The sequence below is a fragment of the Poromitra crassiceps genome (assembly GCF_964638095.1).
Source record: "Poromitra crassiceps genome assembly, chromosome: 5".
Classification (NCBI taxonomy): Eukaryota; Metazoa; Chordata; class Actinopteri; order Beryciformes; family Melamphaidae; genus Poromitra; species Poromitra crassiceps.
Window position 1 is genome coordinate 52,522,541 of NC_139642.1, and position 15,000 is coordinate 52,537,540.

Here is a 15,000-nt window from a genome sequence, read left to right on the forward strand (position 1 = left end):
TGTACTTACGGAGCGAAAAGGGTTGTGTGAACCTCCGCGCATGGTGTTGAAACAATACCGCCACTAATAAACATGTTTAATCCCTCACTGAAACCCGGGTGTCATTTCCTCAAAATGAATCAGCGACAAACACTCGTCTTCTTCTGCGCTGCTGTCATAGCGCTCGCTATCACTTCCGGCCCCAGCAGTGTATGACAATGCTGTTATATAGCATGTGTTTTATATGGGCTTGATCCTGTGTTTTGTTCTGTTGTCACTGTCAGTCATCTGTTCATTACTGGGCAAAAGATGACTTTATGGAAATGTAGACTCATTCTGTTTCCCTGTACCATGACTCTGATACCAGCTGAGGCTTTTCGTGTGTGTGTGTGTGTGTGTGTGTGTGTGTGTGTGTGTGTGTGTGTGTGTGTGTGTGTGTGTGTGTGTGTGTGTGTGTGTGTGCGTGCGTGCGTGCGTGCGTGCGTGCGTGCGTGTGTGTGGGGAAGCTGGGAGGTGAGCTGGACAGTGACGCATACCTGTGTAACACTTACATATCTGTGTTTACGCTAGCAAATTATCTCCTGCCATACATGGGCTTTGGATGAGTTCAGAAGCCATGGAGGGTAGAGGCACTTTCCACTGAAGACACAGATGCAGACAGGGCGGCACAGTGGCTCAGTGGTTAGCACTGTTGCCTCACAGTAAGAAGGTTGCGGGTTCGATCCCCGGTCCGTCCCAGATCCTTTCTGCGTGGAGTTTGCATGTTCTCTCCACGTTCATGTGGGTTTCCTCCCACCATCAAAGACATGTATGTTAGGGGTAATACTCCTGTCAGTGCCACTGTCAAAAAGAACTGGAGCAGCTGCCCACTGCTCCTAGTTCTAGGAAGGTTCCTTCCTAGTAGAAGTAGAGGATAAATGCAGATAATGAATTTCCCATAAAGGATAATTAACTAACAAACAGCTGAGGCACCTGGACAGCAGCACTGAGCAGGTATAGAAAAACAAGTCATAGACAGGTAAACAGGCATATAGGGCTCTATCGTTGCAGCGGCGCAGTTTCTAGGCCGAGCGCCAGCCGCAGCGCAAAGCAGTGGGCGTGGAAAGGCGCACTTGATATCGTCGTGCTGGCGCTAGATGCAGCCCAAAGCATTACAACCACGCCTTTTAGGCGTAAAATTATGCACCGTCATGCTCATTGGATAAGTGCAATAAACGAATCGCACGCTTGCCTTTTTAGCTCCAATTCCAGTGATCCCGCAAAACCAGACGAAAGCCAAACGCTCTGCCCCCCCCCCCCTCCCTTCATCCAGTCTGTCTGTCTGCATTATAGGCTATTATTCCATATTATTATGCTTCTCAAACCAATCTAACTGCAGTTTCAATACTGCAAGCATGTAAATACGCTACACTATAGCAAGATCAAAGTGAAAATAATGTTCTAAAGGCATCAGCTACAAAAATATAGCCTATCCCTATATGATGAGATTAATTTTATATTGGTGAAAGTTTGTTCAGAATGATATCGTTTTCTCTCCCCTGCTGCAGGTAGAATGATGCACATAAATATACCCTACATTATGTAAAGTCATTGCATAAATGTGTTTTTATTGTAAAACTAAATGTGAAGTTGGGCAAAGTTATTGGAGCGGACATCACAGTATAGCACATGACAGTAGAAGCGCGTTCTGAAGCGCGTTCCTCTGACACTTATCTAAATGACGTTAAATCGACAAAGGATATATATAGGCCCAGGAGGACATATATGTTTCACTTAGGGTGGTGTTTTAATTTCGATTATTTATTTGGTCCAATATTGAAATGTTCTACAATTGCAGGCTGTGTTACCATTACACATTATTTTAGATCGACCTTTTATATCTATTTCGCCTCATTTAGTTGCTATTTAGTAGCGAAATTGAGTACCCAATTGCATGCTGGGGCATTCACAGGCAGTCAGAGAGAGACAGTCGTATTGTGCCTGTCAGACTGCCTGCAGCCTCAAAGCGGTACACGGAGTTGTTTTACCCAGGCTGGACGCGTTGTCACACAGGCTTGTGACAGTAACTCAACGCGGAAGGATTTATTTCACAATAAACTGGTAAACGCACACCAATGCCTGCTCCTGTCAGTAGGAGAGAGGGAGAGAGTGACACAGGTAAGGGTGACAGAGGAGAGAGGGGAGGAATAGGCCTGCTTTTCAAAGGCGCAAGGCGCTAAATTAACGCCAGCTCGGAAGATAGGTATTTAGCGCCGACACACCCACTTTGGCCCATTCTGGGACTGCGCCACGCCCATTCGGCCTAAAGCGCATTTGGCAGCGTAAAGCCATATTGATATCGTCCCAAAACAGGCGCAAGGCACGTTTTTTTGCGTTTAAGGCCCGTTTTAGCGCCGAAGGCCTGTGGGAGAATAGGGCCCATACTGTACATGGAATTGGATACAGAAATAAGATATGGCATATTCTATGCATCACTGTCCATAAGAGGCGTTCAAACACATCCACAATCTGCATCGCCGTTGCTAAAAGCAGGGCTGTGATGTGTGAAGTGAAGTGGTGCAGCATTAGGACCACAGCGGTTCCACTGACTCCAGCAACACCAGGCCTGCAGCAGCTGAGGGGAAGACTCTTTGGACAGCTTAGCTTGCTAAGTAGCCGCAACAAGAGCAGATAACACTATCTGCACTGCTGGTCAGAGGCACACCACATTTCTGGTCAATACACGCCCTACTCTGCCTCTGATTGGCTTACCCTGACATTCTTATCCTTTAACCACTCTCACTCTTCACACCTAAACCAATCAAAGGCAGAGTACTGTAGGGGGGCGGGTCTTGCCAACAAATATGGTGCTGTCCATAATAACACACAGATAGAGCAGAACGGAGAGGCACAGTAGTTCATGAGGCAGACAGGTGTGAATTAACAGCTGTATACAGAGCAGGGTTCTCCTGGGATTGAGTGGAGTCTGATAGCACTCTCTCCACTGCCTCTCCAGAGTCAATATGAATGATAGCACTCTCTCCACTGCCTCTCCAGAGTCAGTATGAATGATAGCACTCTCTCCACTGCCTCTCCAGAGTCAGTATGAATGATAGCACTCTCTCCACTGCCTCTCCAGAGTCAATATGAATGATAGCACTCTCTCCACTGCCTCTCCAGAGTCAGTACGAATGATAGCACTCTCTCCACTGCCTCTCCAGAGTCAGTATGAATGATAGCACTCTCTCCACTGCCTCTCCAGAGTCAGTACGAATGCAACAGCACAGACACGCAGCAGCAATAAAGGCAGTTAGCATAAGCAGAACCATGAAGGGCTCTGGCACTGAGCCGCCTCAAAACACTTTCCATACTTTGAGGCTGCTGGCAGCAGCACATCGTTCTGAAACAGATGGCACAAACCACAGCCATATATAATGAGAGGCCTCTGCGTTTGAGGGCCTCGATCGCCAGTCACCCTCCATCAGGAAACACAGGGACTGCTCTTTCAACCAGCGGGTTCGAGTCGGGGCGTCGGCAAAGCACCCGCCCGTCTGAAGTGTCGCGCAAGAGCCTAAAGCTTTATTAGGCTCAGCTGTTCTGTAGCTGGCTTTGACCTATGGAGGACTGGAATGGGAATCGACTCAATCACGCATCAGATTAGCTTACACAGTTCACTGGCAGCGTATTCCAAGTCATTATACGGTGGTTTAGCTGGTGAACTGCATTGAAGGGGGAGGGAGGGAAGGCCACATGACGTCACGTCCCCTCCCGCGCGCGCTGCCACAGTTTGCCACAGGTACCGCAGCCCTCACACTGGTTTCCTGCCCTGGCAGCACACGGGCTTGCCATGGTAATACAGCAACACAGCGGGAACAAACACAACACCCAGGGGCGGATCGGAGGCCATGATGTCATGTTCGTGGGATACAGTGTATTAAGCGTTTTGAAAACAGGCTTCCTTTCATTTGAATCTGTTCTATTTTTAAATTTTGAATTATTTCGTGCATTTGCCTTTTAGGTGTTTTTTCTTCTCTGTTACTATAGTAGCAGCAGCATCAGGAATAGAAGTTGGAGTAGTAGTAGTAGTAGTAGTTAATAGTAATATCAGGAGTATTAGTAATTATAATATTGAATAGACCATTGTAACTAAGTGATGTCTTGTGAAAATGCATAGTATTGCAAGTTTGTACGTCAACAGGACCTATTCCTTTCAATAAATATGATAACTGAGAGCACTGCATTAGATATGGGAGACACAGCCAGGCACCACAGAAGCTTGTTGATCAGCTGATCCTGACTTATTATATCTGGGGCTCTGTACCAAACATAACAACAGCAGATCCCTGGACGCACATAAATACCATGGAGACTAGGCCCCAATGTTCTTATTTACACACATAAATACATTGACACACAAATACAGACTGATGCAGAACAGAGAAGTGGGAGGGACTGAATTGTTGCTTCTCTTCTCTCTTCTCTTCTTCTCTTCTCTCTTCTCTCTTCTTCTCTCTTCTCTTCTTCTCTCTTCTTCTCTCTTCTCTTCTTCTCTCTTCTCTTCTCTTCTTCTTCTCTCTTCTCTTCTCTTCTTCTTCTCTCTTCTCTTCTTCTCTCTTCTCTTCTTCTATTCTTCTCTCTTCTCTTCTTCTCTTCTTCTCTCTTCTCTTCTTCTCTCTTCTCTTCTTCTCTCTTCTCTTCTCTTCTTCTTCTCTCTTCTCTTCTTCTCTTCTTCTCTCTTCTCTTCTTCTCTCTTCTCTTCTTCTCTCTTCTTCTCTCTTCTCTTCTTCTCTCTTCTCTTCTCTTCTTCTCTTCTCCTGTCTTCTCTTCTTCTCTCTTCTCTCTTCTCTTCTTCTCTTCTCTTCTTCTCTCTTCTCTCTTCTTCTCTCTTCTCTTCTTCTCTCTTCTTCTCTCTTCTCTTCTTCTCTCTTCTCTTCTTCTCCTCTCTCCTCTTGTGCTCTTCTCTTCAGACATGCAGGACACAGAGGGCATTGAGTGCATACTGTAATGTAGTGAACATAACCTCCATGTGTTCCTCTGAAAAGAGTTCAGCTTGTATGATCAGTAATTGTGGTGCAGATAGTTGTTTATGAGGCTGAGGACTCGGGGCCAATGGAAAAAAGGACAAGTTAATGGCATACCAGACAAACATTGTTTGGTAATGACTCTATGACGCATTATGTCAGTGAGGGTAATGAGGAGTATGAGAGTGTGTGTGTGTGTGTGTGTGTGTGTGCGTGTGCGTGCGTGCGTGCGTGCGTGCGTGAGTGCGTGCGTGCGTGTGTGTGTGTGTAAGAGACAGACAGATAGATACACAGAGAGCGAGAGAGAGAGAGAGAGAGAGAGGAGAGAGAGAGAGAGAGAGAGAGAGAGAGAGAGAGAGAGAGGGAGGGAGGATATCTGAACTTGTGGCTGTGTGTAAGTGAGCATGTTGCCCTGCATATGTGTTTGGTTTCGTGTGGTCTGGACCAGCACCAGAGGGAATGCAGGGAATATTAGACTGAGTTTGGTGGTGACAGTCTGTGGACAGTCTGGGCAGAGGTCCATTAACGCCACTGGCACGCAGACTTCAGTATGCAGACCTGTGTGTCTACATGTATCTGTCAGCCTCTTGTGCCGAGTGGCCTGCACATTATAACCATATGAGAGGTAGAAGAAAGCACATCTTAGCCCGGTCTTGGCATTCTATCACGTAATAAAATGAAAACCGCAGCAAAATACCATGAGTGAGAAAACCCATCGGCCCATGGAAAAATGCATTTTCTCCCCCCCCCCCCCCCCCGCCAAAAAAAATGAGAAAGAAAAGTTGTGCATTGTTCACAAACATGACTTCATTTCTGCCCCTGGAGACATCCACCCATCATCTCAGACCAGGGATGGAACTCATCAGGTCAGCTCCTGGTTGTAACCTTTAACATTTGAACTTTGAACCCCCCCCCCCCTCAGGAACAAGTTGAAGTGACCTGACACCAAGATGGCAACAAAGGTGACGGTGCAGACAGCACTTTAACATGGGCTTTTGCACTTGGCTGTTGGCCCAAAAGCAATACGATGGCAAAAATGCTGGTGTGCGCGTGCGTGCGTGCGTGTGTGTGTGTGTGCGTGTGTGTTGACAGAGAAAGGAGAAAGAGAGAGGGTGTGAATGAGAAACTATGCAAACATCAGCTGGCTGATACAGGGCTCCTATTGCAGTGGTTCTCAAACTTTTTCACATCAAGGACCCCTAAACTGACACAAATTAGACCCCGGGACAATTTTGTCCCAGGGTCCCCCATCATTGTTACTTATGGATGGAATTATAGTCACAATAAATTATTCCCCTTTTTGCTGGGGACCCCCTGGAACCCCATCAAGGACCCCACTTTGAGAACCACTGTCATAGTGTACACCACATAGCCTCAGACAAAGCTCCTGACGGTTAACTGGTGTGCATCTGGAGACACAAGGCTATAGACGCACTTTGTTTTGGGGAAAGTCAAGGTACTCACTTGCGTGCTGAACATCTGTGCTTACTGTATACACGCGCCTTTGACATGCATGTCATCAATGTTTTGGATTTCTAAACATGCAGGGACTATATATATGTGTGTGTGTGTTTGTGAGTAAACTGTGCCATTTGTCCAAAGGTATTCGCAAGCCTCTGCATGTTTGTGGCTATCGCTATGTCCAAATACTGGACTAGTGGCTATTGTTTGCTTCAACCAAAACACAATCTAGTGGAAACTGGGATGCCAATTCACACATGCACACAGGAAATGAATGCACTGATATAACAGCATAAAGTGCAGATCCAAAAGTTGACATGAATATACACACTGCTGTAAGTAAACAAAGGTAAGTATGTTACCAGGGGGAACTAAACTGTGGAACATCATATTTCCTCTCCCTCTTTAGCCAATAGACAATATGAAACCTTATCTGAAGTTAAAACCCTTGACATATCTATCTGACATATTTCTTTGACTTTCTCCCATAATCATTCTCACCTGTCCCTGCACCTCTGCCTTTCTCCCTTCGTACCCTGTACTCCTTCATCCCTCTCCATCCATCCATCTTCTCCACAATCTGCTCCTCTCGCTTCTGTCCTCTATCCCTCTCAATCTTCCTCCATTTCCGTCTCACCTGTCAGGCACCTGGCATGGCTAACAAGGGTCCATCTTACGGGATGAGCCGGCAGGTTCAGGAGAAGATCGACAGCAAGTATGACCCCGAACTGGAGCAGACCTTGGTGGAGTGGATCAGCCTCCAGTGCGGCTCTGGTGTGGGAAAGCCCGAGGCGGGCAAAGTGGGCTTCCAGACCTGGCTTAAAGACGGATGTGTGAGTACAGTACTTGTTAGGGCTGTGAATCTTCACTGGCCTCATGATTCGATTCGATTAGGATTCAGAGGGCTACGATTCGATTCGAGTACGATTATCGATGCATCTCGATGCATCTCGATGCATCTTAAATCGATGCATCACTTTTTTCCGCAATACATGATTTATTTTTTCTCACTTTCTTTTTTCTCACTGTGTGGCTACTTTTAAAATAAAAGTGCATTTGGAATTGCATTGTATTATGATCCATAATTAAAATAAACAACTGCATGTACCGTACTTCCATTATATTTTATTTGATTATAAAAAAAAAATATATATATTTTTTTAATAATCGATTTTTGACATTTGTGAATCGATGCAGAATCGTGCACGTCCGCATCGCGATGCATCTTATAATCGATTATTTTTGACACCCCTAGTACTTGTAGGGTGCGTTCGGAAATAGCACTAGTGTGCCACATGGATTATTTTTCAGATATACATATAGCTGATTGTCACCTGCCTGTTTACCCTGAATACCACTTTGTGGAAGAATTAAAGCAGCTACTGAACACGTTCCTCCCCAGGATTTAGGTGTGGACGTCGAACTCCTAGATGGTTGCAAATGCCTCTCATCCCTCCCTTCCCTCATGAGCTATTTTCAAGTTTCAAGTAATTCAAAGTGATGAACTAATCATCCATATTCCGTATGTAGTGGTGGTGCCATAGGTTCACAAAATGGCGTACTACAAGCATAAAGTCTTTTGATTGTTTTCAGAACAAGTAAAAGAGTAAGTAAGAGTAGTACTGTACATCTAGAATGCAGTGGTTAATCTGGTCAGGTCATATTGACCCAACGTGAAGGTTATGAGGTTTTAAGATGAATCGGCCTTCCTGAACGTACCCTCTCCTCTTTCCTGTCATGCCCCTCCCTCCCCTCTCTTCTACCCCGCGTCCCTCCATCCCATCTCCCCAGGTCCTGAGTGAGCTGATCAACAGTCTGTTCTCCGGGGACAAGCCGGTGAAGAAGATCCAGAGCTCGACCATGGCCTTCAAGCAGATGGAGCAGATCTCCCAGTTCCTCAATGCTGCCGAGAAGTACGGCGTCACCAAGACCGACATGTTCCAGACCGTGGACCTCTGGGAAGGTCAGAGGGCTTTTTCATGGTTGTCTTTCCTCTGGTTACTGCAAACACTTTGTTGCGCTAGAATGACTTTGAGCAACAAGAACAAATTCTTCTGAAACATATTATTTGGAATAGACAAACTGGTAACCTGACTGGTAAAAAGACTTTCACTCCAACCTAGATAGACCATATATTGAACAATTCTGTTGTAAATTTGGGATATGATGATGCACAGGCACATATTGATCATGATATGACTGATGCTGGGTTGATAGGTAAGGACTTGGCGGCAGTGCAGAGGACCCTGTCGGCTCTGGGCAGCTTGGCCGTCACCAAGAACGAAGGCACCTACAGCGGAGACCCCAACTGGTTCTTCAAGTGAGTCCCATGCAGGAACTGGACCTTGATTTACCGTTTTGGAATCTAGTGAGAATCAGAATTTAGCGACCACTTGAGTTCTGGTCCTAAAGTCTGAGCTGAACATAACCAGTTACTATAGCAGCTTAATCTCTTACATTCTCAAATTTCATTCCAGGGTATGTCTTTTGTTTTTTGACAATTCCCATGATTTGTTGCAGGAAATCCATTGAGAACAAGCGGGACTTCTCCGACGAGCAGATGAAGGCGGGGAAAAATGTGATTGGCCTTCAGATGGGGTCCAATAAGGGAGCCTCTCAGGAGGGCATGAGTTATGGAAGATCCCGACAGATCCTCTGAAATCACTGAGCCACAGATACCCACAACCTCTTCCACCCCTCAACCCTGACGCCCCAACACCCTCTAAGCGTCTTGTCGGTCCACTAAAACTCTTTGTCCGTCCCCAAAACCTTGTCTGCTTCGGAACTCCACTACTTCCTACATTTCAGTCCCCAAACCTTTCGCATCTCCATGTACCCCTCCCTATAGTCCCGACCCCTTACATAGATCCTTGCACTGGCGACCATTGCAAAGCTCACCCTGCTTTGTCCTTCCCGCTGCAGTTAGGACCAGTAAAACAGAATCTTTGTAGTCTTAATAATGCCGTAAAGCCAGAACCAGTTGGTGTAAAAAACTGCCATTATGCAGTATGTAATGAGTAAAACGGACTTACCTTGGATGTAAAAAACAACAACTGTGGGGTGGTCTGGGAGAACTCTTCACATGTCGCTGCGCTACACATTGTTGGCAGTGAGCCAAAGTAGGTCGAAAACAACTTTTGTAGGCATTTTGAGATTTTGAGTGATTTAGTTACTTTCATCTTCGTCTTGTGCCAAAGTCAAGTTGTTCCTTCTCATTCACTATGTGGGCATGTGAGAGGTTGAGAAAACCACAATAACTGACAACTGTTTCATCTCTCCACCAATGTGTTGAGAGATATCTCTGGATTCTGACTCAAACATCAACATCCCCTTGTGCATCCTTTCATCTTTTACCCCAAAAAATACCTTAGTGTGTACAATTATAGGTCATACAAATATGATCTATGAATGTATCCTTCCAGTTTTCATGAGTAGTATTATTAACTTCAGTCCTCAACATAAATACCAAATATTCATTCCTTTTCAGAATTTTAACCCTTTAAATGCCAGTTAATAATTATTTTCCATCCCATAAATGCATTTTTAGGGAAGCGGGGTTATCAGAGCCACAATGTGTATAAAAAAGCATGGGTGTTCAGGGTGTTCTGTATTGTTATTACACAGTGTATTATACTTTTTTTAATATATACCAGAACTCACCCAAAAATACACACCCCTGGCAAAATGTATACCATTAACATAGCCAAAATGATCGACAAACAAAAAGTCAAGGTGTATAAAAACAGTATGTAAGGATACACAAGGGTTAAGCCTACAGAAAGGATGGGGTTTGTTTTTTTTGCAAATTTTTTTTGAGTGGCGATACAAACCATGGCATACAAATACTTACAATGTTCAAGACCAGTATCTACCACTTCCTGCATAATGCTACGCCTGCTGTATGAGTGGCAATATTTTTGTACATTGTCTTATTAAATAATGACTTTGAAATACATCACTGCACTCTCTTTTGTGATTCTGACTATTTCAGTTATGATGTGAGAAAGGGTGTGTCTGTGTGTTACCCAGCATGTTCCAAACAGGAATAGAAGCAGAACCAATATTCCATCAACGCTCTTTTATTATCATCCACATCACCCGTGACTTGCACAGCAAAGCACAGCCTGCAGCTTCACTCCAAACAGTCCTTTACATAAAAAATTAGAACTCTTTTATTGCCTTTTAAAAACACTTTATATATATAGAAATCATCAAACTTGGATGGTTTATATCTGTACAACAGGCACACTGTGTATATATTACACTTGATAAAAAAAAAAAAAAAAGATTATGAAAACCCCAATTCAAGTTTTTAAGTACTGGAGGAAATTGATAACCCACACACAACACCCCCAGATTTGAAAGTCAAATGCATCAAATACAATCTCAGATTTTTTTTCTTCTTAAAATAGGGCTGCACAATGAATCCAAATTTAATCTAAATCGCATATGGCCGACTGCAATTTTCAAATCGCAGGAGGCGCAATATTTGTTAAAGGCGAAATGTGTTAAAATACATATCACAATTGTAATATCAGTCACAATTGTTTTTCAAAATCGTGCAGCCCCATCTTAAAATGACTCTTGAAACCCACACTTTCATGGAAGACCATACACACTACAGGCACACACTCGTGCCGTGCCGCCACCATCACACACACACACACACACACACACACACATCAGCAGTTCTGTAACTTTCTATAGTGCACTTTCTCCCTTACGATAATGGTCAATGGTGTCAGTGACATGATAGTGGTACATCCCACCAATCTAAAAACCTCTGCCTTGTGTACACAATGCTTACAGACATGTACGTACGCACGCATGCACACACACCCCCGTATATCTATCTCAGTGAGGACATTCATTGACATACTATGCCCAACCCTAACCCTGCCAGCTGGTTTGTTTTCACATAACCATATGGGAACGAGTCCCTTGGGAAACCATTTCAAAGGGCGGGCACTTTAAAAAAAAATACCTGGCAGGTGATTGGATGAACCATCTGTCACCTAAAGCCCGCCCGTAGATGCCTCATAGGACGCAGATTGGTCTCACAAACCGCTGGTGTTTGGATTCAAACAAATAGATTGGAGCGTGGCAAGTTAGATTTGTCATGTGATCCTGATCTCATGCAAATCCAGCTGCCTCACAAGGTTACCTTACCCTAACCTAAACCAAGGTTACCTTACCCTAACCTAAACCAAGGTTACCTTACCCTAACCTAAACCAAGGTTACCTTACCCTAACCTAAACCAAGGTTACCTTACCCTAACCTAAACCAAGGTTACCTTACCCTAACCTAAACCAAGGTTACCTTACCCTAACATAAACCCAAACTCTAACCTAACACGTCAAACCAAGTCTAACCTTCAAACAGCCCTTTGAAGGTGTGTGACAAAGTGAGGACCGGTCAAAATGTCCTCACTTCCCAGATATAAAACTCAAATTGGTCCTCACTAAGACAGATATACAAGCGCGTGCGCACACACACACACACACACACACACGCATCCTTTGCACATCTGACCTCTACCCCTACATGCCTAAACCCTAACCCTAACCTAAACCTAATCTTAACCCTAAACCAAAGTGCCAACCCTTAGCTAGCCCCCTGAATAGCAAAATGTCCTCTTTTTGGAGGACCTTCATCATCATTGTCCTGGTAGAAGGAGAGAAGTACAAGAACACACACTCACTCTGACACTCCTACTGCCTAGATGTAAATGCACAAACACACAGATTTTGATACAAGGCCACATGATTGGGGAATGCGGAGAGGGACACAAGTGAGTCCCCTCCTCAGTCAGGTCCATCTCCAGTCCACTCTGTGCCCCAAGCCATCACAGATAATACTTGAAGCCCCCCTCCAGTGTATTTTGTCATTTGTAAGATGTTTCGTGTGTACCTGTGTTTTGAAATGGTCTGTTGATTAGCTACACTGTTCACCAGTGTGTTTCGTTGACAAAACCTTATTTTGGGGTCAAAATAAGCTGTTGGTAAAAACGGATGATGACCTCAGACATTAAGGTTGTCTAACGACTGACGTATGACATTCAGATAATAATAATTACAGTATGAGTTACAGTAAATAGCTGGTGTTAGCCAGCTGTTAGCTACGTTGGTTATGTGGCAGTAACTGTTAACCAGTTCGAGTCACACTCTTTCCATAAAGCCCACCAGCTTTGATATCTGTTGGCTGCTTGTTGATATTTAGAACAATATTCTGATGAACATTTTGCGGAGGTAGAGGCAGCCATACTGTTTCGGTCTACCACCTGGAAGGGAGACAAAGATCATTATGTTGAAGGCAGGAGCGAGGCTCTTATCATTTTTTGACAACAGCGCTGCAGCTATGATGTTGCAGTGGAACAAGGTATATAAGCCTTTGGTTCTTATCACTATGCGATCTTTGACGCAAATCAGATATATTTGTACGTCATCTGATTGAAATTATAGATCACCAACGGTTATGCAGGCAGGATCACTGACTGGAGGGGGGGGCTTTAAGGGGCCAGAGTAGGACAGCAGAAAGGTTAAAGGGGGTCAGAGCCTGAGAGCATGGACAGTGAGAAGGTCTTAGGTCCATCATCTGCTTCAGTGCTATGTGACCGGCCTCTCTCCATTGATAAACAGCACTTTGGCCTCGGAGTCCAGCACTGCATGCAACTCCACCCCGGAGTCCCCCCCTGAGTCCTCCTCCTGCACGCTGAAGGAAGACTCGGGGTCTTCCTCCAGCGTCGGCTCCTCCACGCCTCGGCGCCCCCTCCTGGTGCGGTGACCTCGCCGTCTCCGGCGCAGGCAGAGCAGGTCCCCGAGGTCCAGGTGGGCCAGGGTGACCTCCAGTGTGTAGTAGAGGGACCAGAAGAGAGCGAAGCAGCCCAGCAACAGCAGGAACTGGAGAAAGACAGAGGCGGTGAATCAGAATGCCAAGGATGAGGTGGGAGAGAAGAAACAAGACAGGGTTCCTCCTGTGCGTTGGAGTTTCCATGACCTACAGTTTTCTTTTATTCCTTCCTGGTTTATTAATAGTCTTGTTTTTCTAACAGGGTAAACAGACTGGCTTCTGGCAATACAGGTGGACCCAAAACACATAATCTAGTACAATGAATGTGTGACAGACTTCATTCCGACAATCTGGAATTGAAAAGTGCTAGACAATCTTTCTTCTCTGACATCATCAACAAAAACATTAAGAATGCACGCATTTTATTTGCCACTGTGGAGATAGGCTGACCCTGTGGACACTGTGGATATAGCAGCCGGTACAAACTGTCCCTGAACTGCTATCTACTGATATATGCAATGAGTTTGCTTCTGTCTTTAGGGATAAGATTCAAAACATTCGACAAACCATCAGTAGTTCCACATTAAACAATAATGTGTCGACACCACAATGACATAGAAGTATCTCGATTAGCATGACCCACTTCAATGCCATCGACCGCATGTAAAGCACTTTGAATTGCCTGTGTGTGTGAAATGTGCTATACTTTATATAAAAGGGAGTGAGTTCTGCAATTTTGGTCATGTTTTTGGTTACACTCGGGCAATTGTGATGTCACTGATGATGTCATAGACATTGTGACATCATCACTGATGATGTCATAGACATTGTGACATCATCACTGATGATGTCATAGACATTGTGACATCATCATCTGACATCATCGTATGACATCATCAGTGATGTCACTCGAGCACTCGATGTAATCAGTGATGGTAAGTGGGCTCTGTCTGCAATTTCTCACAATGTCTGGTCACTCGAGCAATTGTGATGTCATCAGTGAGTGATGTCATCAGTGATGCGAAGTTGGGCAATTGTGCGCTGCGTATGCCAATTAGGGCAGGCGAGGCCGCGCATCATCAGCCGACCTGCGGGCGAGGCCGCACAGCGGCTGAGCTGTGTATGCAAGCTGCAGGGCCAGCTCGGCGAGCTGGATGGCGGGCGATGCCGTGCAGCGGGCGAGCCTAGGACTCGATCGCGCGAGATGCCTAGTACAAATAAACTACATTCTACTATATACCTGTGAAGTGACCCGTTTTTTAATTCTCTGATATCCCCTGACTTCCCCAGATAATTGATTTAATTCTCTGACTTGCTCTGTTTGGAATACAGCTCAGAATTCCTTGATATTCCAGGAAGTCCATGACCAGTGGAAACACTTGAGACAAAAAGAGAGACAGATATACTGTAGAGTCAGAGGATTAAGTAGGTTCTGTTTTTTTTGGATGTGTGTGTACCTTGATGTAGAGAGAGAGAGACAGAGGGAGATAGACACAGAGAAAGAGGGAGAGAGAGAGAGAGAGAGAAAGAGGGAGAGCGAGCTGTAGTTTACTGGAGTTTACCTTGAGGCTGTTGGAGGTGAAGGGGTTAATGATCTCCGGTGGGATGTCCAGGCCGGGGGGACAGGGCAGAGAGAAGCTGCTGTCCAGATACTGGCCACTCATAGCCTCCTCCACCAGCCTGTCAACCACCACACAGGCAAGCATGCATTCAACCCAAAACAGTAAGAACCCTCATCGAAGTTACACATACAAGAAAAAAAGAAAAGAA

General features: G+C 45.0%; 2 protein-coding genes across 3 annotated transcripts in view; one reads left to right on the top strand and one right to left on the bottom strand.

Moving 5' to 3' along the window:
- Nucleotides 1-10,398, top strand: part of tagln (transgelin) — an 11,280-nt gene extending 882 nt beyond the window's left edge. The window contains exons 2-6 of one of the 2 annotated variants that reach the window (XM_083636365.1): nt 5,902-5,941; nt 7,085-7,273; nt 8,232-8,403; nt 8,658-8,760; nt 8,961-10,398. In XM_083636365.1, the coding sequence (XP_083492491.1) occupies nt 5,930-5,941; nt 7,085-7,273; nt 8,232-8,403; nt 8,658-8,760; nt 8,961-9,099 (615 nt within the window). In that variant the 5' untranslated portion in view covers nt 5,902-5,929 and the 3' untranslated portion in view covers nt 9,100-10,398. The remainder of the gene's footprint in view (nt 1-5,901; nt 5,942-7,084; nt 7,274-8,231; nt 8,404-8,657; nt 8,761-8,960) is intronic. The other variant, XM_083636366.1, reaches the window with a different exon arrangement.
- A 120-nt stretch (nt 10,399-10,518) lies between these two features.
- The window catches only part of pcsk7 (proprotein convertase subtilisin/kexin type 7), a 35,455-nt gene continuing 30,973 nt past the window's right edge, over nt 10,519-15,000 (bottom strand). Inside the window, exons 16-17 of the mRNA XM_083637002.1 lie at nt 14,793-14,910; nt 10,519-13,340 (exon numbers count right to left, since the gene is read on the bottom strand). Of these exons, the coding sequence (XP_083493128.1) occupies nt 13,047-13,340; nt 14,793-14,910 (412 nt within the window). The 3' untranslated portion in view covers nt 10,519-13,046. The remainder of the gene's footprint in view (nt 13,341-14,792; nt 14,911-15,000) is intronic.